The sequence below is a fragment of the Trichosurus vulpecula genome, chromosome 7 (genome assembly GCF_011100635.1).
Source record: "Trichosurus vulpecula isolate mTriVul1 chromosome 7, mTriVul1.pri, whole genome shotgun sequence".
NCBI lineage: Eukaryota > Metazoa > Chordata > Mammalia > Diprotodontia > Phalangeridae > Trichosurus > Trichosurus vulpecula.
In genome coordinates, this window is record NC_050579.1 from 53,258,472 (window position 1) to 53,285,691 (window position 27,220).

Consider the following 27,220-nt stretch of genomic DNA (forward strand, 5'->3'; position numbering starts at 1 on the left):
GTTGTCTTTTTTGAACGTTCCTCCTCCTTGCCAATATCTTTTCTCACACCAACTCTTGTCTGTCCATGGCTATTCCATTTGTCCAGACCTGGCACCTTTTGTTCATTTAGCCTGGAGTGTGCCTTCAATAATTCCTTCTGAAGCCTGGAAAGGGGAAATGGTGCAGGGAGACGGTGTAGTGGATAGAGTGTCGGCCCTGGAGTTAGGAGGACCTGAGTTCAGATCTGACCTCAGACACTTACTGTGTGACCCTCAGCAAGTCGCCTAACTCTGATTGCCTATAAAAAAGGGGGCTGGGGGAGAAAAGGGAAATGACTAGCTTAAGGTTATACAAATCTATCAGCATCATGGCAAGAACCTGTGTACCTCAACCCCTCTTCCTTATGGCAGCTCTGTGGTCATCTCTCCATTCCTAAGTGACTCATCCCACTTTATCCAGACTTCTTTCATATGCTGAACCCAGAGATTCATAGAATTTAGAGATGAAAGCGATCTTTGAGATCTGGTACAATTCCTTCATTTTTTAGATGAGGAAACAGATCCACAAAAGGGAACTAACTTGAACAAGGTTTGCACAGGTGAGAAAGGATTTCAGCTGAGATCCTCTGACCCCAAACACAGGATTTTCCCCAGTACATCTCAAGTTCATCTCAAGTACAGTCACAGTTGACTAGGGTAAACTTTCCCCTCAATTTTTATCTTGTGAAGATGAAAACTGGACCTGTGATTTCATTGATATAGGAACTCCCAGTGAGGATCTTTTTTCTTCCTTCCTTCCTTCCCTCCTCCCTTTCTCCCTCCCTCCCTTCTTTCCCCCCTTCCTCCCTCCCTCCCTCCCTGCCTTCCTTCCTTCTTTCCCTCCTTCCTTCCTTCCTTCCTTCCTTCCTTCCTTCCTTCCTTCCATGGGGCTTTCTTGGCAAAGATACTGGAGTGGTTTTTTTATTTTCTTCTTCAGTTGTGCTCAGGGTCACACAGTCAGTAAGTATCTAAGGTCAGATTTGCACTCTAGTCTTTCTGGTCTTTCTGACTCCAGGCCCAGTGCTCTATCCACTGTACTACCTGGTTGCCCCTCTCTACAACTTAGAGCCTTGGAAATTTTCCTAGCACACTAAGATTATCTGAGAAGAGATAGCCAGTGTGTGTTGAAGACAGGATTTGAACCCAGGCCTTCATGATTTCAAGACCAGCTGTCTACTATGCTGAGATAAATAGTCAAATCCACTTTCTATTTTCTCTGCTCAGGTGCCTAAGTATGCTTTCCTATTGGCTCACAATTCCTGCTAATCTACAGTTGTGGGATCTTAGTGTGACTGTATTAGCTCCTTGCTCTGTACTTATTTGGGTTTTTCTCTGACCCACGTCTTTGTGATATAAGCACAGGTATAACCACAGCTGTCCAGGGAGACACCCTAGTAGTACAATGTAAGGGGCCCTTGTGGAAAGAACACTGCTTCTATGATCCAAACAAGTCACTTCCTTCCTCTGGGTTTTAGTTTTCTTATTTATATAATGATTTATATAATATATAATTTATGTAATGTATAATACAATATATAATTTACCTAATGAGATGATCTCTAAGGTCCCTTGCTGATCCTATGATCCTATGTTGAAGTCATTGTATGTCTTAGTGACCACTATTGACAAAAAAGACTTCTTTTCCCTTTCATCTACTTTTCCCTCCCCCATGCTAAGGTGACCCATTTATTCTTAGGATTTATTCCTCTTTAATGTAGCCCTTGATATTAAATTTTGACAATATTTCACTAGCAAAAAAAAAGTTTTTCAGTGGGAGGAGGTGATCATTGTATGATTAATTCTGGGACCTGTTCCCCTCCCAGAGATGGCCCTTAGCTCTGAACTACTCTAAAGGCCACCATAGGCCAATGAATGCCCCCCTATTGCATAGGTAGGGCAGCAGAAATAGGTGCTTTACCCTATTCAAATGCCCCTGACAGAGGCTGCTGTCCAAAATAGTGAGTGCTGATTTAATTTGTAGGTGCTTTGTTCCCTCCTGCCAGGTTCTTACTATCAAGGCTCAACATTATAACCTTTTAAGTGCTGATAATGCCACAATAGAAACACCATTATGACATTGGACTAACTAGCACCTACTACCCCCTTACATGAATTCTCTCGCCTAGCCACTGCTCCCCTGAGTGCCTCCAAGGACATTCAATGCCTACAGGACAAAGCCCAAGTTCTTTGGCTTGTTTACAGTTTGCTCCCAACTTATACCTTCAGTTTTGTCATCTATTACTCTCTTAGATGAACCCTCTACTCTTGACAAACTACTTTACACACTAAGCCCTAAATATAGCTTTCATTTTCCCATCTCCAAGTCTTTGCTCATGCTTTCCTCCCTTTTCAGAATGCCCTCCCTTTCTTCTATGACCTCTCCTTCCAAACTCAGCCAAATTCCTCCTCTTCTAAGAAGGTTTCCCTGACTTCTACAGCTATAAGTGATATCGTCGTCCTCTGATCCCTATTCATTGGCATTTGATGTATGGTGCCTTAACTTTTCAGTTATATTTTCATGTGTACATATCTTATTTTCAGAACTGGATTATACATTCCTTGCTATCAAAGTCCATTTTATATTTCTGTGTATCTCCTTGAATGTTTATCATCATATCATGTACAAAATAGGTACTCGAATATTGTGTTGCTTGTGGCAATGAGGGAAACACAGGTTTAGCCTAGAATAGAGAAGCCTAGGGGCAGGGTATGATGACATTTTTCAAATATTTAAGATTTATATATTTTTATATATTTTAAATATATTAAGATTTTCATGTGGAAAAAGGATTAGGCTTATTGTAACGGGTTAAAGATGAAATAACTAAGGAAGCAATCATTTAAGCTTCTGAGCATTATCTATTTATTAAGCAATGCATGCCAATTACACAGCTTGGACCTTGAATATAGGGGGAGACAGATTTTTATGCACTAAAAGAAAACAATTAATAGGATATAAACTAGGATACAAAAATAAGTCATCTGATTTCTAATTGGAAGAAAGATTAGGGACTTTCCAAGTTGGAAGGAGGAGAGTGAATAGGTACAATTCTCTGAAATCAGAAAAAGAGATGTCCCACTCCCCCAATGGTCTATATTAAATCAAGGGAACATGGAAACAATAACTGATTGACCAGTATGGAGCCAGTGTTCAAATAAGACATACGGGTTGTTTGAAATGTATAATTGTGGGATGAATAAAACCTCCTTGCATCAAACTTTGGATCTGATTGGGTTTCTGGTCAGCACAATCCAGGTTCTTGGTTAAGGGTCTCTCAGCAACAGGTAGAGATGGTCCAGGCTCCCAACCAGTCAGGGCTAGGTTAAAATGCACTGAAGTTTTCTCACAATTCCCATAATTGAATAAAGTTTTCTCACAAGACAGAGATTGGACTAGACTCATAATTGAATAGAAAGGGAACTGAGCTGGAACCAGAATTGAGTCTCAAGATAGAGTCAGTGTGGTCCACTCAGTTCCCAACAACTATCTCATTATTTACTTGCTCCCAGTGGGCAGAACTAGAAGCATTGAGTGACTATTTCAAGGAGATAGATTTCAACTTAATGTAGGGGAAAAGCTTCCTCACAGTTAGTTATGCTCAAAATTGGAATGGGTTGTCTTAGAAGTAGTAAATTCCTTTGAATCTAGAGGAAGTTGAATGACTCACTAGGGATATTGGAGATGGGATTCATGATTGGGGAAGAGGTTGGATGTCATTGCTTTTGGTTGAAAATTTGGGAATTTCTGCTCAATCATTGTAGTTTTAGGATGCTTGGTTTTCTGTTGATTCTAATGACATTTAAAATCAGAACTGCTTTTTGGCCTTCAGCCAAGTTTCCAATCTATCAACAAACATTTACAACTAAATGACAAGAAGGGATTGAGAGGCATCTACTCCAAACTCCCCGGTTTACGGATATAGACCCTGAAGTCGATGGAGGTTAAATTAGTTTCCCAAAGTTGCACATGTGATAAGTGACTTTCCCAAGGTCCCGCATGTGATCAAACCCAAAATTTTTGAATCTAGTTAATGCTCTTTGCTTTATACCAAGCCCTCTAAGTCAGCTCTGAGCAGTGGTGGTCTCTACAGCAGTAGAAGGTGTCTGTGTGTACAGTTCGTGAATAAGAAGTTAGATCGTCCGTGAATCACATCAGAGGCAATGGCCTTAAGTAGTAGTAACCAGTGCCCACACCCAGCCATCCCATTGATCTTCTATTGACCTACCCTCAGGCCATCAACTAGCCAAACCAACCAGCCAAACCAATCAACCAGCCAAATGTGAAACACAGTAATTAGGAGAATAATGAGAACAGCCAGTGAAATATTAATACAGTTAGCTATTAAACCTATTCTTTTAATCAATGATATAGGGAAGCTCTCTATCCTAGATGCATGAGTCACTCCTAATAATACTTTGTGTTGATCAAGTGCCTTTCATCAGAAAGGGTATCGCAGTAGTCTCATAATGTCTTGGTGAAGCAGGCATTAATACTCCCATTTTACAAATGGAAAAAAAAATGGTATTCTCTGGTCAGTGATGTGGGAGTACACCAGGTCATCATAATCATTTCCAGTACTAGGAGCTCCAGTCTCCTCTCTCCTCTCCAATAGACAGTAAGGAGTCTGATCAGAGGAAAATAAACATGAAACTATCAACAATTCACAATCTGTGGCTTGGACAGGCTCAGCTCCCAAGTGAGGTAGTTTAGAAGTGAAATAATTCACCCAAACCACATAGGATATGGGTGAGGCATTTGGAGGATATAGTTTGAAATGCTCTTGGTTCATGTCTCCTTTGTCTTGTCAGAACCATGGCAGGTGGTCAGAGTCCCAACTTCCACTAGCGTGGTGGTCATCAAAGGAGAAGTCAGGCAAGGCCAAGGGGGATTGCCCCTGGAAGCCTTGGAGACCATTTCCAGCTCTCAGTCTTCTTGGAGCACAGGTTTCTTTAGGAAATAGGTCAGCTTTTGGGCCACTATATCCAACTCACTTCTGCTGGCATACTGAAGCATGTTGGTGTCCTTGATGAAAAAGTGTTTCAGGTAGTGCTGGTTCACACACTTGTGTAGTTTACGGACCAGGCGCAAGAAGGCTTTTTTGAAGATACGCCAGTCTTTGGAACGTGGGTACTTTTCACAAGTCCAAAACAGTATAGTCTGTAGAAAGGAGAAGGGATCAAACACACTTATTAATTGTAGAATTGAAGATGCATATTTGAAAGTTCTGAAGACACAAGGTCCAGAGGCCATAGTTGGCACATTCATGAATTCATTCAGCAAGTATTTTAAAGCATCTACTATGAGCAAGGCACTAGAGATACAGAGATGAAATGAAACTGCTCCTGTTTCAAAGAGACTACATTCTAATGGAGATTCACCATGTTCACAAGTAAATACAAAGTATGTACACCATAGTAAGAGAAGGTAATTTCAAGAGAGACATGATGCTAATTACAGGGGAAGATCCCCAGTGGCCTTCGGTAAGTTAGGAGGTAGTACCTGAACTGGGTTTTGAAGGAAGCTCGAAGTAAGGCATTCTAAATACAGGGAATGCTCCTTGTAATTGAAGATGGAATGTTATGTGTGGGCAACAGTTGACTGGAACACAGAATGGGGAGCAATATGAAATGAAACTGAAAAGGAGGGTGGGAATCTGATTGTTTAAGATGACCTTAAATGACACGGTGGATTTTTTTCAATTTAAAATTCTTAGGGACTCAAGATTGAAAAAGCTTGATTAATAGAAAGGCAACAGAGAGTGAGAGAGTAAAGGCCTAACCTGAACCCATAAAACCATTTCAGGTTATCTTTTGAAGGACCTGGTCTGTGGGCTAGGAAAGTAAGTTGAGTAATCGTGGGGGACCTTGTTATGATAGTTATCATTAGAATAGAGAAGGGGCCTAAAATGTACAAAGGTGATTCTTGATCAAGGAAAGGAGGAAAACATGATGGAGGAAAGGAAGTCTGCTGGAAGGATGCTGTGGTTATAAACACAATATATGCCCTAAAAGCTTCTGGAACATTTACATTATGGACCAAGAACTTTTGTAGACATGAAACCACCAAACAGAGATGGAATCTAGGTTCAATAGACTCTAAGTTCCTTAATTCTCAGCCCCCAGGACAACACAGCAAATTAACAAGTGCTCGTAAATTGATTGATTTGTTTTCTGTCTATGGGTCTATAAATAAATGCCACCTTTCTCCTAAACCACTGGACCTTCTGTGGTCAAGAATAAAAACCAAAACGAATGAAGAGACAATTGACTCCCCTGGGATGGTAGAGTCCACTAGGACTTTGAGGTCTGTTAAACTTATGGGGATTCACTAAATGTTGGACCAGAAATTGGACAGAGGGATATGAAAAAGATACAGTCAAATGAGATTTTGAGCTGGGGTAGGTGGTGAGGTAGGTGGCACAGCCAGTAAAAAACCATATAAATGAATTGGAATCAGAATGTGCTGATGGAATTATATGGGTGTGGGCAATATTTCAGATGATAACATCAGCACCTTCTAGGGTCCCCTATGCCCCCAGTTGTCTATGTGATGCATATATGCAATAATTCAGAAATTTCTGACCACTATACATAGGAAAGGGTGGAGTGTGGGAATATGGTAAAGCTGTAGGGATCATTCCAAGTGAAATCCTAGCAAGGCTGCTGTGCTTCCTTGGTAGGGGGCTGAGGTGAATCTCAGAATCTCAACATTGGAAAAGATGCCAGGGGCCATCTCGTTCAATTCATTTCTGATTGACAATCATTCTACAGTAATGACAACAAGTGGTTATCCAGATTCACTTGAAGACCTCCAATGAGGGGAAACTCACTACTCATTATGCTCTTGGACAATTGTAATTTTCAAGAAAATTTTCCTTGGAGTTAACTAATATTTGCCTCTGCAATTTCCTCCACACATTGTTTCTAGTTCTACCTTCTGCGACCAAGCAGAACAAGATTAATTCATCTAATTTTCTTTTTCGGGGGCGGGAAGGAAATGAATTAATTCAATTCATATCTCAGAGTCATCTGCCTGAGGAAACAAAAGGGTAAAGTAACTTGTTCTTGCTCATTCAGCCAGTATGTGTCCCAGGTGGGATTTGAACCTGAGTCTTCCTGGCTCTCTCTCCATTTCACAGCATTGCTTCTTTCTCATTGTAACCCTGTAAATATTTGAAGAGAGCTAACATGTCTTCTTAATTCTTTCCTTTTCTAGGCCCCAAATCCCTACTTCAGTTGTCCTGTGGAGGCCATGATGTCCCCTTTTTCGAATTCATTACCATAGGTTTTCTGTGTAATTTTTACAGTATCATAGATTTAAAGCTGATCTGAAAGAGCTCTGAAAGGCCTCCTAGTCCTACCACCTTCATTTTACTGATGAAAACATTGAGGCTTAGAAGTTCCTACAGCTAGGAAGTATCTGAGATAGTCTTTGAACCTCTATCTTCCTGACTCCAAGTACAGCATTTCATCTACTATACCAAGCTATTCATTCTTGAGTGGTGATGGGTCTTCATAGGGAACAAATTAGAAAATTTCTGAGAAGAGGGATCATTGAATTTTAGTTAAACAATCACAACTAATAGATAAAAGAGTGTCGCCCCCACTCCCTCTGACTTCTGCCAAATCCCTGTCTGGCACATATACCTGAAGATGCTGGGATGTGATGACGGGTCTGTTTCCAGGACACCAAACGTCCTCTTTCATCTGTCTCAGGACCCGGTAACATATCTTTCGGCAGCCGCCATCGTCATCTATCCCCTCCATCAGCATATTCTCAGCTCGGTCGAAGCTCACTTGCCAGTGGTAACTAGAGCGAGCCATCAGGTTAAACCCGAATGACTGCAGGGTGACAGAAATGGTAAAAAGGCAGTTAGCTGAATGAGAAATCCATCTCTAGGATGGTAAGGAAGTCTCAGGATGGGAAAGGAGAACTAAGAGGGATTTTCCCAGCTTGTCTAAGACATCAAAGTGCAAGGAATGTGAACGTCAGGGCATGTTACTGTACATTGAAGGGCTAGGAATAGGGATTGTGATTTCATTGACATAGGAAACTCAGATAAGGGAACTCCCTTTACCAATGCATGTAGAGGCACCTTCTCTATAATTTGTTATCTGACACTGAGACTCAAAGTGATTTGCCCAACAGCACACAGCAAATCTGTATCAGGGGATAGACCTGTACCTGCATCCTGGCTCCAAGGCCAATTTTCTAATCATTATGTTATTCTGACTCTCCTGTATTAAAGGAACCTTCAGAATTGTCCCTTCCTGGAAGGGAAGCTACCAGGAGAAAACTGAGGTTCACAGGATACTGATCATTTTCCTCTCAGTTGTGTGCATTCAGTCCTATGGTACTCCTTCACATGGCAAATCAGAACTCAGTCCTTCAGGTGATCAGGTGGTCTTTTAATAGTAACCCATTGTCTATTGAGCTCTATAGAGGCCCTTCCCACCCTAGCCCTTGGTACTTTTAAATTTTGGTAGTTATTTTATTTATTTATTTATTTGCATTCAGTTCCAAATTCTCTTCCTGCCTTTATTAGCTTCTTCATCCATTGAGAAAGCAAGAACTATGATACCCACTATTCATATGAAGTCATGCAAAATATTTTCTCACATTAACTATGCTGTGGGGGAAAAAGCAAGAAAAGTAAAGTAAAAAAAAATGCTTCAATCTGCACTCATAAGTCCCTGGTACCTTAACACACTGTACTTTCTCCCGAGAAGGCCATCGGGAGAAACATCGAGGCCAGTGAGCTTTCTCGCACCAACGGTTGAGGATCTCCACCACCGGAATCAGCTCTACCTCCACCTGAAATTCTGATGTCTCCACCGTCAATCGAACAACAGGGCCAAAACTGTCTAATATGCTGACTTCATCTGTTGAGAAATCCCCGAGCAATTTGTTAAAAAAGGAAAACCTTGCTCAAGGCCAGTTACCGGAGAGAGATGGAACTGGCATCGATATTCCTGACATTAGGTGGAGTAGTTTTCATAGTATTAGCAACAGGGAAGGGCATTTAGAGGTTAGACACAAATGACAAGAGAAATGCCAGGTAAATATTGCCCTAAGCATTACCCAAAGAGCTTTGCTTTTTGCAAGCCCGTAGAACAGTGATTCTTAACTTGGGGGCCAAGGACTTGCTTTGTTATTTTTTAAAATATGTTTTGATAACTGTATTTCAATAAAATTGATCCCTTTGCAATTTCTATGTATTCTATTTTATGCATTTAAAAACATTATTCTGTGCACAGCAGAGTATGAAAGAAAACCAACAAGGAAGCCAAGAAAAGCTGGGCAGTTTTGAAAATAATATGTACTATTTATTATATAATAGACATTGAATGGAAATTTATTGTTTCATATTGAATCCTCTCTTATGTTCTACTACATGCATGGCAATTTTTTTCTTTATTCATTTTGTATTTAAGTTTCAAATAAAAAAATTTACAAAAATACCCCCATTATTTTGAGAACGAGTGTTTATAGGTTTCACCAGACTGCCAAAGGGCTCCATGACATAAAAAAAGGGTTATGAATCTTTGCTTGAGTGGTACTTTGTAGTAATTGCAAGAAAGTGGAGTCAAAAGATCTGGCTCTGATGTTTAATTTTGTTATTTGTGGCAAATTACTTCATCTTCTCAGAGCCTCAGTTTCCATGATACATTAACATTTGTGCTACCTGTATGCCAGGGTTGTTGTGAGGGAAGTGCTTTGTAAAACTTAAACCTTCATAAACCTATAGCAACATAAGCTATCATCAACAGTACTAATTTGTGGGTAATTCCACATGCCCCCGTCCTTTCTACACTATGTTTATTAGTTATGCTATCTGCTTTCTGATGTTCAAAGTCCTCCATAACCTTTTCCCCATCCCCTAGCTTTTCTGTCTCCTTACACCTTGCTCCCCACCACATACTCTTTGATCCAGTGACACTAGCCTCCTGACTAGTCTATGAACAAGACCCTCCATCTTTTGGATCTGAGCATTTTCCCTGACTGTCCCCCATGCCTGGAACACTCTCACTCCTCATCTCTGTCTCCTGTTACGTTGAAATGTTTATTTTTTTAAAAAAAGGAAAAAAAATAAAAAGAGAGAGCTGGAAGTAACCCAGAAAGCTTAACCTGTATCTTAACAGAAATTTCACTTACAGCATCTCTGTCTCCTATTCTTTGTTTTATGTTGAAATGTTTTTTTAAAAAAAAAGGGAAAAAAGAGCTTTTAGCTTAATAAGGAGCCAAGATGGCAACATGAAAGCAGGGACTTGTTTGAGCTCTCCCCCAAATCCTTCCAAACACCTGTAAAAAATGACTCTAAACAAATTCTAGAGCCACAGAACCCACGAAGTGACAGAGTGAAACAAGTCTCCAGCCCAAAATGGCCTGGATGGTTGCTGGGAAGGGTCTATTGGTCTATTGCACCATGCTGGGAGCAGAGTGTAGCTCAGCTTGGGCCATGCCAGGACATACCAGGATGGAGCAGACTGGGTAGAGCAGGCCTCAAGGCCCCAAATCACTGAGCTGTGGCGGTTTCTAGACTTTTCAACCCACAAACACCAAAGACAATTTAGCAGATCAGTGGGAAAACTGTTGGACCTGGGTGAGAGAAGGGCATGGTCTGGCCCCAGCCCCGGGGTGGCAGTGGTGGCAGTGGAGGAGGCAACAGTGGTGGCGGCTGCTTCCAGAGCTCCAGGCCCACAGACAGTGGGAGGAATCAATTAGCTGCTCTGAGTGGGAGTGCAGAGATCTCTTTGCTGGTGCTGAGGCAGGATTCTCTTGCTTTGCCCTGCTTGGATCTGGGTTGTAGTCCTGGTTGGTAGTCCTGGGGTGAGGAGGAGTGCTGGTGTGGCAGAGACTGTGGTGGCTAAAGAGAGGGATTCCTCCTGGCAGTTGCAAGGCAGAAAAAAGTGCTTGAGATCACTCACAGACCAGAGCACAGGCCAAGAGAGGAGTAAACACCTCTCATTGGATCATACCACCTCAGAAGAACTGAAAATTTACCGGTGCCTAGAAGAAGCTCTGAAAACAGCAGTGCAAAACTCCTGAAGTTTGAGACAGAGCTCTCTCTACTCTGGAAGGAGTCATACCTTGACAAAGAGCTCAAAAGTCAAGTAATTGTCTGGGAACATGAGCAGACAGCATAAAAAGACTCAGACTACAGAATCTTACTTTGGTGACAAAGAAGATCAAAACATACAGCCAGAAGAAGTCAACAAAGTCAAAGATCCTACATCAAAGGCCTCCAAGAAAAATATGAATTGGTCTCAGGCCATGGAAGAGCTCAAAAAGAATTTGGAAAATCAAATAAGAGAAGTAGAGGAAAAATTGGGAAATGAAAATGATGCAAGAAAATCATGAAAAATGAGTCAACAGCTTGCTAAAGGAGACCCCAAAAACACTGAAGAAAATAACACCTTAAAAATAGACTAACTCAAATGGCAAAAGAGGATCAAAAAACCAATGGGGAGAAGAATGCCTTAAAAAGCAGAATTAGCCAAATGGAAAAGGAGCTCCAAAACATCAGTGAAGAAAATAATGCCCTAAAAATTAGAATGAAGCAAATGGAAGCTAGTGACTTTATGAGAAATCAAAAAAGAAAAAAAAAACAAAAAGAGAGAGCTGGGAATAACCTAGAAAGCTCAACCTGTATCTTAACAGAAATTTCCCCTACAACATACCCTACCATGGTCATCCTGCATTTGCCTAAAGATATCAAGTAAGAGGAAACTCTTTGCCTCACTCCTCACCCCCAGACAGCCCATTCCACTTTTGGATGGCTCTCATTATTAGGAATTTTCCCTTACGTTGTACTTGAAATCTGTCTCCCTATAAATTCTACTCATCATTCCTTGCTCTTCCCTCTTTTTTTTATAGTGGAAAACTTTTTATTGTAGGTGGAGTGGGATAACTGGACACAGTTTAGATGATTCCCATTTTGTTGGCAACATCTAAAGCATCCTAGTCTGGAGCAAGTCAGACATAGGCCTTCTTCTCTCCATCAGGCTGGATCAGTGTGTTGACCTTGGCCACATGGATGTCATGCAGTTTCTTTACCACCTGCTTGATTTGATGCTTGTTGGCCTTGACGTCCACAATGAAGACTAGGGTGGTGTTGTCCTCAATTTTCTTCACAGCAGACTCAGTGGTCAAGGGGAACTTAATGATGGCATACTGATCAAGCTTATTTCTCCAAGGGGCACTTTTCCAAGGGTATTTGGGCTGCCTTCAAAGTCTTAATGTCTTGGATTGCCGGAAGGTGGGGGATGTTCAGATCTTCTTCTTTTTGTGGTTATGGATACCTTTCAACACCACCTTCTTGGCCTTCAGTGCCTTGGACTTTGCTTCTCTCTTGGGGGGAGCGGGGGGGGGACAACAATGGCTTCCTTCTTTGCCTTTGGCGCCATCTTGGGGGAAAGGCTGCTCTGAGGCCAAGCATCTTCTAGATGGTGCAGTGTATAGAGTACTGGACTTGGAGTTAGGAAGACTCAAGTTTGAATCTTACCTCAGACATTTAGGGGTGGTTTGACCCTGGACAAATCATTTAATTCCTCTGTGCCTCAGTTTCCTCATCTGTAAAATGGGTGTAATAGCATTTCTACCTCCAAGGGTTGTAGTGAGGATTAAATGAAATCACTTATATAAAATATTTTGCAAACTTTAAAGCACTAAAAAACACGCTAGCTAGCTAGTAAGTGACAACTTGAGAGTCTACCATGGCCAGCCTCATTGATGTCATACTTCCTCATGGCCACCCTTAGGACCCTAAAGCTAGTGGAGATAGCAGTAACAAGATGAGATAGAACAGTGCTTTCTTGCCTTAGCAATGTAAATTTCTCCTTCTTTGGAGAAAGGGGTGGCCCAGAAGGGAGGATGGAGGACTGATGGCGAATACTTCATCCTTCCCTTCCTCCCCAGAGAGGCCATAGGGCATTGGGAGGACCAAACGCCATTCCGAGTGGAGCCAATTCTCTAGTGCTTTCACCCTCCTGACTGCTGGGATTTAGTCTTCTATCTTAGAATTTTATAAAATAATTATTACAACATCTAGTGCCTATGTAGCATCTCTGTCACATTTACAGCCATTACCTTATTTATCCGGATTATAGCAATGTGAAATACGCATGGGCCATGGTGGAAGGAAAGGAATGATGACTAGAGAAGTTATTGCCTCATTTTCCGGGTAAGCAAAAAGGCAGAGCAATCATAATTCAATTGAGACCTAGAAGTGACTCAAAGGCCATCTAGTTAAATCCCTTAGTTTTATATAAGAGCAAACTAAGGATGTGAGGGAGCTTGTCCATAGCTTGCCACATAGCTATCAAATGAATGCGCTGAGATTCGAATAAAGCTCATCTGACTCCAAATCTTTTCAGCCCTTCTAACTCTCCATCTGCCATCTCTGCACAGGCTATTTCTGGAATCTTCCTTCCTTATGCCCTTTAGAATCTGTGGTTTCCTTCAATGCTCAACTCAAGCATCACCTCACACATGCAGCCTTTCTTTCTTTTTTTAGTAAAAGATATTGATTTACTAGAAAAGAAAGCTTTTGAGAATATAAATCAAAGAAGTTTATACAATCAGCTCATTTCTTCTTAAATCAGAGCACTGTTAGAAAGCAATTAAAAAAAATGATATTTATAATTATCTATTTTTTAAAGACAGCATATTAAAATTCTTTTCCTTCAGGTATCACTTCTTCCATGATAATAATAAAAACATTTATATATTTCACTATATAACATTAAATAGGTGTTAGGCAATGTGCTAATTACTTGACAATTATTATTTCATTTGATCCTCACAATAACCCTGCAAGGTAAATGCTATTATTATCCCCTTTTTACAGATGAGGGAACTGAGGCAAACAGAGGTTAAGCGACTTGCCTAGGATTGCATAGTTAGTAGGTGTCTGAGGCCTGATTTTAACTCAGGTGTTTCTGACTCCAGCCCCTAGCTGCCATGAGGTCTTCCCTAATCATCTTAGCTGCAAAGAATAATATGCAGGCTTTCTTGATCATCCCTACCTACTAGTGCCTCCCTCCTCCAAATTGCCTTGTATATTATTTCATATATACTTCATTATGTGCATGTTGTCTCTCCTGATAGAATATAAACCCCTTCAGGATTAGGGATGCTGTTTTTGTGTTTATATCCCCAGCAACCAGCATGGTGGCTAACATGTCAAGTCAACTATACTATGCTTTGGTGATACAAAGAAATGCAAAACAAAACAAAAAGCAAACAAAGAAAAAACCCCATCAAAAACAAAATAAAACAAAGGAAAAAAACCAATGCCTGCTTTGAAAGAATTCACAAGCTAATGGGGGACACAGCATGCTGACAGCTATGTACAGACAAGCAATAGAGGAGATAAATTGGAGATAATTAACAGAGGGTAGGAACTAACATTAAAGGGGATCAGGAAAGGCTTCTCGAAGATGAGATTTTTAACTGAAACTTAAAGGAAGCCAGGGAAGTCAGGAAATGTAGATGAGGAGGTAAAGCATTCCAGGCAGTGAGGGTAGCCAGTAAAAATTCATAGAGTCAGGAGATCAAATGTCTTGTGAAAGAAACAAGGAGGCCACTGTTGCTGGATTGCAAGGGTCAGAGCAGAAGGAAGAGTAAGGTCTGAGAAGACTGGAAAGGTAGGTCAGGTTATGAAAGTCTTAACAAGCCAAAGAGGATTTTATATTTGATCTTGGAGGTAATAGGGATTCTGTGGAGTTGATTGAATGGGGATGGAGTGGAGTGGAGAGGCAGTCTAACTTTTGCTTTAGAAAAAGCAATTTGACTGCTGAGTGGATTTAGAAGTGCTTAATAAATGTTTGTAGGTTGATGGATTTTCACTGTACATCGATAATCACAATGTACAATCATAAACAATTCTTATAAATAAGCTGACCCCAAACTCCTAAATCCTACTTTGTTTTCTTCTGTTTTTAAAGACATATATAAAATTTTTTTCTCTCACATGAAGATCACATTTTCTTGAATCAGTGTCTATCACTGTGCTTCACCTTCCTTGGAAAAGTAAAAATAACAAATTTAACAAATATTAGCATAACATTCATATAATACGATCATACCTAAGTACATGAGGAAGGCTGGCTGACTGGCTCAGTTTCTAATTTAGGTAATTCTCTGGGAAGTCCTAGATGAACTTTATCTTGTCCTGATGACAGGAGGATCACTTTTTTTACCCCCTATGTTCTTTATTGCAGAGTGTCTTGGGAGTAGTCAGCTGGACATACCAGCATCTGGCCATTTAGCTAAGACTAGGGGATTGGTGTTGATTTTTAAGGAGTAGATGGTTGGTGGGGGGGAGTTCCCATTTTGGACCCACGGAACCACGATCATCTATCCCTCAAATCAAAGGTCTCAAATTGACTTTCACATAATCATTATCTGCTGGCTTTGTTTCATCTCCCTGCAGAGCCCCAAACCAATTCAGTTTAAAGCAAACACTGATTAAATGCCTTCTAGATGTCAGGTACTGTTAGACACTGGATACACAAAGTCCAAAGGCCAGTTCTGGAACTCAAGGAGCCTACCTTTCTGCTGGGACAGGGGAGTGTGCACTCTATAAACAGCTGAAGTATAATACAAGGTAATTTGAGGAAGAGAGCACTAGCACCCAGTGGGATCAGGGAGGGCTCCACAAAGGAGTTAGCCCCTTGTAAAATGTGTCAACTGAAAATGAACTTAGAACAAAGACAAAAAGTTTTGAAAAGAAGAAATAAGGAGGGAACATGGGATCACAGGTCTAAAGCTAGAATAGACATCAGAGACTATCTGATTGTATATATACAACTGGTGTTTCAGAGGGTTGTAGCTATGAATTTGGGAACTTTAATTTATTTTGACCATTGGCTTCATTGTACAGATGGGGAAGCTGAGGCCCAGAAAGGTTACTTGGCTTGCCCCAAATCACAGAAGCAGGAAGTAGCAAAGGTCGGATTTGAACCCAGAGTCCTCTGAATCCCGAAGCAATGCTTTTCCCATTGTGCTAAGGGGCTCACTACAGACATAGGGAACCACCTGTATAAATACAGGGGGATGGAAGATGGGATGTTAAAATAAGGAAAGAGCTAATAGCCCAGTTTGGTTGTTACAGAGAGAGTTGGTGAATAGCATGAAATAAAGCTAGGAAGCTGAGTAAGAACCAGATTGGAGTAGGTCTCAACAATTTGCATTATATCTTAGAAATAATGGTAAACAAAGTTTCTTGAGAAAGGCACTAACATGAGATACATGCTTTGGAAGATTACTTTGGATTGGAAAGGAGAGAAACTGAAGAAGGGAAACCATTGAGGAAACTATTATAATAGTTTAGATAGAGGGAGGGGACATCCCTTAACTATTATGGTGGAATGTGAGTGGAGAAAAGGGGACAGACCCAAGAGATGTTATAGAAGTAGGAAACACATGACCTGATTGGGTAATTCATTGGATATTGTGACGGAGACGAAAGAGTCAAGGATTACTCCTATATTATAAACCTGGGTGACTAAAAGAACTGTGGCATCCTTAATAGAAAACCCAGGTCATGTCTTCTCCAGACAAAACATCCTTGTCTTCTTCAACAGTTCCTCATAGTACATGGTATTGGATTTAAGGCATTGGGTAGGGATTATGAGTTCTTTGGGACATACTGAGTTTGAATGTTCATCAGGCAGTTTATAGTTCAGACTGTAGTTCAGTAGAGAGAGCTAGACATAGAAACTTGGGAGTCATCTGCATTGAGGATTATTAAATCAGTGGAGATAATGACATTAGGGACAGGAGTGGAGAGAAGGAAGCATATTGGCCCCAGAACAGAGCACTCAGGGATACTCATGCTAAGAGGAAGGAGATTTAACTATCCCAGACACTTGACCCACCAAGCTCAATTCTTTTTGTAAGCTATAATGATAAATGTTTTCTAAGAAGGGCCCAAAACAATAATAGCTAATCTCACTTCTCACATTTTAAAATTCAACCACAAACACACATTTGAAAATTTCTTCAAAGCTTGCAAAGCACTTTTCTCACCTTAGACCTGTAAAGTTTACAAACAAAGACATGGAGATGTAGAGATATGAAATGCTTTGTGGATCAAGTGGCTAGCAAGAGTTAGAGTTGGGATTTGAGCCAGGTCTTCTGGAGTCCAAATCCTATGCTCTTTTCACCAAGGTAAGCTAATTAATCAACTCCCTTCTGAAGACTTACTCTATGAATAGTCACTCAGAACTCGAGTTAAGTACTTCTCCACTTGGTGAGTTTCACCTAAACAGTAATAAATCAAGCTTTAGTGTAGATAATAAGACTTTTGTTTTTTGCTAAACAGTGGGGAGCTACTGGGTTGGAAGGATGACTTGGAGGAGGTATGATAATACAATATTCACGAGGCCTTCCTTTGAGGGTCAGATATCACTGTGGGAGGGCAGCTAGGGTGCACAGTGATGGGTTTGAAGTCAGGAAGACTCATCTTCCTGAGTTCAAATCTGGCCTCAGACTTTTTCTAGCTGTGTGCCCCTGGGCAAGTCACTTAACCTTGTTTGCCTCAGTTTCCTCATCTGTAAAATGAGCTGGAAAAGGAAATGGCAAACCACTCCAGTATCTTTGCAAAAAGAAAAAAACCAAATTGGGTCACAAAGAGATGCACACTACTGAAAAACAACATTTCTGTGGGAATCTCTGAATGTTTGAGGCTCTGTGAGCTTAATTCAGTTTTTTATAATGAAGCAAATAATTGTTGAGTTTTCATGAACCAAAAAGTCAAAGTGCTAGTGACTTGCCCCTTCACATTAGACTCATGGTCACAGCACCCTAGATTTGGAAGAGAACTTGAAGATCCAGCTTCTGCTTGAATACTTCTGTTGATGGGGGACTTACTATTTACAAAGGTATTCCATGACAGCTTTTTAATAGCTCCAATTATTAGGGAGATCTTCCTTATAACAAACCTAAATCTACGTCCCAGTAACTTCTACCCATTGGTCCTAGTTCTGTGCTCTGAAGTCCTGAAAAACACGCTTAATATGTCTTACCCAGTAGAGTGCTTCAGATATTTGAAAACATTGTCCCATTTCTCCTTCATTACCCCCAAGGCCAGATCATCTCTTCTCCAGACTAAATATCTTTAGCTGCTTCACCACTTCCTCACAGGACATTCCAATTTGCTACAGCTTTTCTTGAAATGTGGCTCCCCAGTCTGATCTATTCACTTCCCAATCTCTGAAAGATTTGTCTTTGAAAAGAGTAGTCCTTATCTTTCTATAAGTAGGATAAGAGACTGGACCTCCAAAAGACAATGGGAGGGATTGTGTAAAGAGGAAACATTCCTTTATCAATCTGGGCATTAAAAGAGACATTCTTTATCCTTATCGCACAATTAACTTGGTAGGAATGGCACACAATACTAAGTTATTGAATAATACCACCTAACACTTTTGATTCCTGTTAAATGCCTAGGCAGAGATTTGCTATTTTATTATATATACATCACACACAGACACACACACACAACTATATACAGATATAGACATTAAGCTTCTGAGTTTTTCTTATCATCCCTAATGCAGTATAGAATAATGCAAAGGCCACCAGGTTTGGAGAAGGAGAGTATGTGATCCTATTGAAAACTGCAACTTATCTGGGCCTCAGTTTCCTTGTCTGTAAAGTAAGTTTAATGCTCTAAGTCCTGGGGGTAAACTCATCCATTCATCTGTGGAATCTTTGAAACTCCCACCCTGAGTTTCAGTGACTAAATGAGAAAAAAAAATCCTCTTTAGCCCATTATATCAAGCTGGACCAAACTACATTTCATCTTCATATCTCATCCAGTCATCTCCACCTGGAACAGGGGTGGGGACCCTGAGGCCTCGAGGCCACATGTGACCCTCTAGGTCCTCCAAACATGAAGTTTGGATTCAGTCAAAGGGCCACACTTGAGGACCTAGACCATCCTGCTGATGAGGGCACAGTCTCTGGGAACCCCTTGAACCCTTGAACTCTCCTTGAATCTTGCCACTCGACCTGGCCTTGGCCTGAGTCTATAACCATTAAGCCCAAATGCCTACCTTGCCCAGTCCTCTACTGTCCAGCTGTTTCCCACCCTTAATCTTGTCTTCCCAAGACCTCCCACCCTTAATCCTGTTTCCCATCCTTAATCCTGATCAAAATATCTATACCCTAGCTCCGTTACCCTAGCCCTTTATGGGTTGTCATTTCCATATAGCCTTCAGCTATTTCCCCCACCTGGGAATCTGACCTCAGCCCAGTCCCTTCAAGCTCCTCCTTAGACCCCTCCTCTGGTCACCCCAGACCACCCCTCAATCCCTCCCACAACCTTTGTGTATATAATCTCCATCTTGCCTCCATGAGGTTGGTCAGAACCAATCTAGCTCAGATTGGTCTGGCCCGCTTTCCTTACAGGTGCCGCAAGGGGTGGGATCTCTCGGGGCAGGCTTATTTGGCTAACTCTTAATGAATTTGATCTTTTCCCTTGGCTGAGAAGGCTTGAGTCGAATTCTTTCGGCAGGACCTGGTGTGTCGGTACTTTGGGGTATCGAGCACCTCTCACCCCAAACCCTCATCACTGCCATGTGCCTTCACTAGCGCGTTCTCCATTCTCCACTCACTTCCTATCTCTTGCTTTGGGCACAGTAATCAGTTCATAGTACTTTTGCTTTCAAGAAAGAACTGATCAATTGACTACCCTATGGATCAGCTCTCCATCTCTGTGACTCCCCAGACCAAGACTCCCTTCTCTAGATACTGTTTCTCTATTTGTGATAATGATTTACCTGATTAAAACCTAAGTTCCATAAGTGCAGAGCCTGTCCTTTTTTTATTCGTATTTTTGGCACACTCAGCACAGTGACTGGCACAAAGCAAATGCTTAATAAATATTTTTTCCTCCCTCCCTCTTTCCTTCCTTCCTTCCTCCCTCCTTCCTTCCTTCCTTCCTTCCTTCCTTCCTTCCTTCCTTCCTTCCTTCCTTTGTCCCTCCCTCCCTCCCTTCCTTCTTTCCTTCCTTCCTTCCTTTCTTCCCTTCTAGCTCTAACATGCCACATTTCTAAATAATCCTGTATAGACTACACCCTGTTTAGGGAGAAAGTTAAACTATTTCACAGCTGATTAGATTTAAGGAATGAAAAACTGTGGCTCTCTGCAGCTAATAAGGTGAACCTTTTAGAGCAAGAGAACTTAGTAAAAAGAGCACTAGATTAAGAGGCGGAGAGGAGCTGGATTCCAATCATGGCTCTATTACTGCTTCTTTGAGCTTGGACCCTAACTAATAGCCCACTTTTTTTTTGCATATTATTGTTTACAAAGCACTTCAAATTTATTATTTTATTTGAGCTTCACAACAACCCTGTGAGATTCTTGCTATTATTTTTCCCATTCTATAGATGGGGAAACTGGGACTGAGAAGAGTTAAGTGACTTACCCAGGGTCACCCAGCTCCTAAGTGTCAGAGGAGAGATCTAAACCGAGTCTTCTTTCTCAAAGTCTGGCTCTCTGCCCACTATGCTCCATTGATCTCTTCTTGTTAATTAAACCTCTCAGCCTCACTTTTCTCATCAATAAAGTGGATTGCACTCGATGACCTCTAAAGTTACCTGAAGCTCAAAAATCTCTAATTCCAAGATCAAATTCAATGAATTTCTTTTGTATGCTTCTAGACTCACCAGAGAGATTGCAGGCTGTAATTGAGTCTTCCACCAGTTTCTGGAACACTTCAACGACCTTAGCTGGCATGATGTCTCCATCCAATGTCACATCCGTTTCATGCCACTGCCGTAGAGTCTTCAAAAACTGATTTATCTCTAGCCATTGGTACATTTCTTCAGGATCCCGAATAGGAGAGAAGAGCTTAGAACCACTCACGGAATAATACCTCCATCGTCGGGACTGGCTCTTTCTATACCCAAGTAGTCCTTTTATTGGGACTGTGACGACAAACAGGGTGGGTGCCAAAACCTAGGCAAAGCCAGAGAGAAAAAGAGGAGACATAACAAGAGAGAGGGAATTTAAGTATTAACTTGATGTTTTTGTAATGATGATAGCTAGCATTTGCATAGTGCTTTCAGGTTTGCAAAGTGCTTTACAAATATTATACTATTATACCCTCCCAACTCCTCTGGGAGGGAGGGAAGTATATTATTATCCCCACTTTATGGATGTAAATTCTATAGATGTAGAAACCAAATCAGATGGATTAAGTGACTTGCTGAGGGTCACATTGTCAGGAAGTGTCTGAGGCAGTATAGGAATACAAGTGTTCCTGAGTCCAGGTCCAGCTGTCTATCTACTATGCCACTTAGCTGCTTATTGTGCTTAATTATGTATAGTATATGTGGTGTCCCCCTAAGAGATTGTTAGCTCCTTGAAGGTAGGGAAAATTTCACCATTGTGTTTGTTACTCAAGTGCCTAACACAGTGCCGAGCAAATAGCAGGTGCTTAAAAAATGTTTGTTGAATTTAGTTAAACTGAATTCACTGGCTTGGGATAGAAAAGAACTTTTCTAGTAAACAGCAAGAAGGGGGCAATTAATGTCCTGGTTAAACCAGTTAAGTTTAGAAGGAATTTGGTTCAGTGCCTTCCAATGATGATTCATGACTTCTCCCTCTGGTCTCCCATAGCAGTGTTTGTACCTCTCCAATGCATTTATTATGAATTATTTTGAATTATGGTTGCTTAGACTATAAGAGTCTTGAAGGCAGGGTTGGGTCATTTGCCTTTGCACTATTCTCAGGACCTAGGACAATGCTCTCATTAATAAATGTTGATTTAAGTTGGTATGTATTAGGAAGAATGGCCTGGAAGGTTTGAGAAAAGAGTGGCTAACAATGAGAATGAATGATGCCTTCCTCTCTCATCCCTTACTTTTCTCCCAGGATTTCATGATTAAATTTGTCTTGGAACACAGCTTGACTGAGTCAAAGGTTTCTACCGTAGTAGCCATAGGGTACACATTTTAGTTAAATGTTTTATAAGAAACATAGCATTGAGCTTCAATACAAACAATGTAACCTAATTACTTTGATATTAATTCATTTCAATGCATAATATTTCCTAAAAGAGGAAATGTGGCATAATAAATAGACAGTCAGATTAGAAGTCAGAAAGCCTGGGTTCAAGGTCTTTTGTACATTTACACATTCTGGCTGTTTGAACAAGGGAAAGTCATTAAAATTTTTTTGTGCCCCAAGCATTTCTATAAGTCTTAAAGAGGCATTCTTAAAGAGGTAACTTCTAGGACACTGGACTTGGGAATCAGGAAGACCTTTGTTCAAATACTACCTCAAATATTTAGTAGCTATCTAATCCTGGGCATACCACTGTGCTTCATTTCTTTAATCTGTAAAAAGAAAAGGTTGGCCCAAGGAAATCTTTGATAAGAAAATTTCCGTAGACACCAAAATATTTAATGTAGAAATTTTTTGTGGTGATAAAGAAGTTGAAACAAAGTAGATGCCCATCAGTTGGGGGAGTGGCTAGACTAATTATGGTACATGAATGGAATATTACTGTGCTAAAAGAAATGATATGTGTGATTAATACAGAGAAGTACAGAAAGACCTAGATGAACTGATATGGAGTGAAGTAAGAGAACCAAGAAAACAATAGACACAGTAAATACAACATTGTCGATGGAAAGAATGACACATCGAAAGTGTATGGAGTAAAGTTATAAAGATCAAGCAGGACTTGAATGAACAGATATGAGAGGACACTCTGATGCACCCCAACCTGCTGCTTTGGGGAGGTGGGAGGTCCATAGGTGTTACAAATTACACATATTTTTGGACTATTTCACTGTATTGATCAGTGGGTCTGAGTTTTCCCCCCTCTAAAAACTATAGTTTGTTAAATGAGGAGGAGGAAGGGTAAGGATACTTGAGATGACTATGGTGATGGAAAAAAAACACAAGATATCAATAAAAACTTATTTTAAAAAGGGGATTGACTTCTAAGATCCCTTCTAGGTCTAAATTTGTGTTCCTATTATCCTTTAATTGGTACAATAGTTGCTTCTCTACATTGAAAGGGAAGTGTCCTCATGAAGAGCTCCATCAAGACAAAACAAAGTGTCCTAACATTTCTTCAGTCTCTCCCTCTAAATCTGAATGGATTCTATGCTCATTCATTCTCCTTCACTTTTCGTCATGTTATTGAAGTTAGTATATTCTCATCCTCTGTTTCTACCGTTTCCCCATTATTTCATAACGTTCTTTGCTATGTTTCTCTGCATCAATCATAGTTGTCCACGATGTTATCGAAAACAATTTTCCAAAGGCTACCTGTTGTATGTGATTGAAAAAAGGAATCTATTTAAATATCCAGCAAAAAAATGCACTTTCAAGAAATCTTCACTTATATCCCTAAGCCAACAGACAATGGGGTCCAGACAGGTCGAATCCAGAAAGCAGCATGAGAGTTTAATGGAGCCCATCATACCAAGTCATACCACTTGCACCTCTTCATCTTTCTTTTGCCTAAGCTTGCACTCTGCCCTTGGAACACCCTCCCATGATGGAAAGTTCAGTATGAGAGAAAATGAGACATCATGGCCAAGGTGTGTGCCTCCAAGAAAATAGCCCAATGTATGTTCCAAAAAGAATCTCCATTATTGAGGCAGCTAGGTGGCACAGTGAGTAGAGCACCGGCCCTGGAGTCAGAAGGACCTGACTTCAAATCTGACCTCAGACACTTGACACATGCACTAGCTGTGTGACGTTGGGCAAGTCACTTAACCCCAATTGCCCTGCCAAAAAAACAAAAAAAATATAAAAGGATATCCATTATAATACCCTCAACAAGTCAACATTCAGTGTCTGATTGAAGACCTCCAGTGAGGAAGAATCCACCACCTCCCGAGGCAGCCCTTATGGTTCTGACAAGCGACATAGTGAGCCAGAATAGGGCCTTCCGTTACCATATAAATAATAGGTCTTTTGCTGTGAGAACAGAAAGGAACTATACTTAGGAATGAATATATATATAGTCTAAACATATGTAGGATTTAGTGTTTGAAAAAGGGTAGGGATGGAATAATCATGGAAAAAAGTTACCAGAATTTCAATCTCCGTTTTATCTACAATGTTAATCAGATTAGCTCTTTTTTTTTTGAGGCAATCAGGGTTAAAAGACTTGCTTAGGGTCATACAGCTAGTAAGTGTCTGAGGCCAGATTTGAACTCAGGTCCTCTTGTCTCTAGGGCAGTACTGTGCCACCTACCTGCCCCCTAGCTCTTTTTCTTAAGCTAGCACTGATCCCAGGCCCCATATAGATGCTTGATCCTCAGAGGAACAGAGGGAAAATGGAGAGCTTTGTCTTGAGACAAAGAGTTTTGTATTTGTGAGGTTATTCTGAATTTAATGAGAAAAAACCCTACCAACCAGAAGTATTCATAATTTCCCATGCAAAGTGTTTGAGCAGCCAAAATGGTAGACTGGTGGTCTAAGTAAAAGAAGAAGTTAGTGGATAGAATAAGGTGTGACCAAAGGGAACATGAACTTGGACCCCATCACAATGAAGCCCTCACCACAATTCAGCCTGTGCTGTTGTCATCCAATGGGGCCCTGAAGGATCTGCCCTTGGTGTGAAGAGCAAAACCCTGTATAGAGGATTTGCCTATTCTTTCCTCTAGTTCTAAACTCTCCACCCTTTTTCTTCAAGTGAGGTGCTTGTTTAGAAAATGACAAATTTCATAGCAGCAGACCAGACCTCTCTTAAAGAATGGTGGGCTGATGTCAGGATAGATTGAAGCCAAATTCAAATGTGTGCTCCTAGAGCAAGATGACCCAATTGCTAAAAAAAAAAAAAGCTAAAACAGGAAAGTCACAATTACAATATAATTCATTTAGCTTTGAATGGGAAATCAAGAGGCCCTCTCTTGTACTACAATGCTAGACAGAGCATAGATGTTCAAGAGATACTTGAATTGATTGAAATCTGTGATGAAATAAGATGATTTTGTACAGCTGATTACCATTAATTTCAAATCATTTTTTTGCAGCAGGGGGCTAGGATAGGGTCTAGGCTGGTTATTATACTGATACAAGGAACTCTTAGGTAAGGAAACTCTTTCTACCAATGTAGGTCAGTGCTGTCTCTGCAATTTATAGTCTTAGAGTTTCCTAGGGCTCTGAGGGGTTAAGCAACTTGTCCAGGGTCAAACCCAGGTCTTCCTGGCTCTGATACTTGCAACATGTCACATTTATGGCATAACCTACTTAAATGCAAAAAAACCAAAACATTTAAACCATGGATGCTGAGGAAGACTAGATTCCAAATGGGAAAGTCCCATGAAAGGAAATTTTGTGGATCACCAACCTAGACAAATGTCACTTCATCTAGCCCCTGCCATGATGGGAAGACATCATGGGCAAGGTATATGCCTCCAAGAAGGTAGTCTTGTATCCCTGAGATGGGGGCAGGCCCATGATAAAATACAACTGTGCTGAGATTCAGAGAAGAAAGGAAGGCGAGTTTACAGGTCCTTAGCCCAAGTACACTGATTTTCAAGGTCTTTGAAGGACTTTTCTTGTTCCAGTAGAATTTTTTGTAGAGTTTTTGCTAAGCATATACTTCCAAAGATGGCTCCCCACTTCATGACAAGTATGGCCCTTATCATCATGAAATCATTTTTCATGATCTGGCCAAGCCAGAAAGCTGAGAACAGTGAAACTTGATACCAGAGTGATTACAAACTCAACAGGCTGGCAGACCATCATAATACACCCATTTCCTTTTCTGTATTTGGGTTCTTTTGCCTTGGGCTTAACTACCTTCAGAAGATTGAGAGATTTGCATATTAATTTGGAAGAGCTGATAATTGCTCATTTCATACTGATACTTCAAGAGTCTTTTCTTCGTTTTTCTCTTTTCTTTTCTTAATGAGCAAACCCTGAAACTGTTGCTATTCTCAACCCTCAGGAACATCACCTAGGAGGGCCCAGTCCCTGACCGCACCCCCCCCACACACAAAAGCTCTAATGAAGTAGGAGACCCCACATGCAAAGCTCCATCCATGATGGAGGCTTGGGCCTGCCCTCATGCAAAGGGCTCTGCAGAGATGAGACTCTCTCTCTACTGAATTCCCCTTGGCATGGGCCAACACAAAACAAAACAAAATAAGACTCCTCTCAAGAGTTATCTGGCAGAAATGAAAACAGAAATAAATGGAATCAGGAATAAAGGTTTTTGCTCCCACTCCACCCTCAGGACTCCTAGGTTTTTCCAACCACCCTGCTGTTACACTTTCTAATATGCGTTGTTTCCTCCAATGAGCTTGAGAGCTCCTAGATCGCTTTATAAAATTGTATACTCGGTGCTCAGCCAAGAGTGAGTGCTTACTAAATATTTTTTTTTATCCATCCGTCCATCCATTTGCTCATGGCCTAACCCTCCAAAAACGTGATCCTTAAGGGCAGTTCTCTTCTCTGGCTTTTGGACTAAATGGTCTCTAACATCTTCTTTCAACTCTCAGTCCCATGATTTTTTTAAATTCTGATCTTATAAAATATTCCAGTGTATGGTATAGAAAGAACATTGGACTCGAACTCAGAAGAGCTGATTTCAAATCCTACTGCTGCCATTTACTTGTTCAGTCCCTTTTCCTCACTGGGACAATTTCCTTTTCTGTAAAATGAGGGGAACTATATGACTTCTCAAGGAGCTTCCAATTCTAAACCTACAACCTTCTGGTATTCCACCCAGGTGAGACAGATGACTTAGAACAGGGCTGTCCAACCTTAGGTTTTGATTGAAACAATAGACAATATATTTTGATTTGCCATTTTAGTGAGAACTCTGCACAGCTTGGCTTCGTTTACTAAAGCATTCACATAAATTTCTATGCTTTTAAGCAGGCCCCATAAATCGCACTGCAGGCCTTAAGAAGGGTCGCATTTTGAACAGCCCTAACTTAGAACAATAAGACTACTTTAATAAGACTTAATAAAATTTTATCCACTGTCTTACACTGCAGTGAGAGAATAGTACATACAACCTTTTCCTTGACTCTACTTGGTTTACATAAATTTTCTCAAGGCTGGAAGTTGGGTTTTTAGTTAAATCCAATGGTTCTGCCCCTTACTCAAATAAGTGTGACTTAAGTAAGTGATTTTTTTTCTCTAGACTTCAGTTTCCTGATCCATACATTGGGATAATAATATTCAATATCACCTGCTTCAGGGTTGGTG

The 27,220-nt window shown here is 40.7% G+C and overlaps 1 protein-coding gene across 1 annotated transcript in view; it reads right to left on the bottom strand.

Annotated features, from left to right (window-relative positions):
* Nucleotides 1-4,338: 4,338 nt before the first annotated feature.
* The window catches only part of MAB21L3 (mab-21 like 3), a 42,703-nt gene continuing 19,821 nt past the window's right edge, over nt 4,339-27,220 (bottom strand). The window contains exons 5-8 of the mRNA XM_036769418.1: nt 20,698-20,989; nt 8,720-8,901; nt 7,666-7,860; nt 4,339-5,176 (exon numbers count right to left, since the gene is read on the bottom strand). Of these exons, the coding sequence (XP_036625313.1) occupies nt 4,943-5,176; nt 7,666-7,860; nt 8,720-8,901; nt 20,698-20,989 (903 nt within the window). The 3' untranslated portion in view covers nt 4,339-4,942. The remainder of the gene's footprint in view (nt 5,177-7,665; nt 7,861-8,719; nt 8,902-20,697; nt 20,990-27,220) is intronic.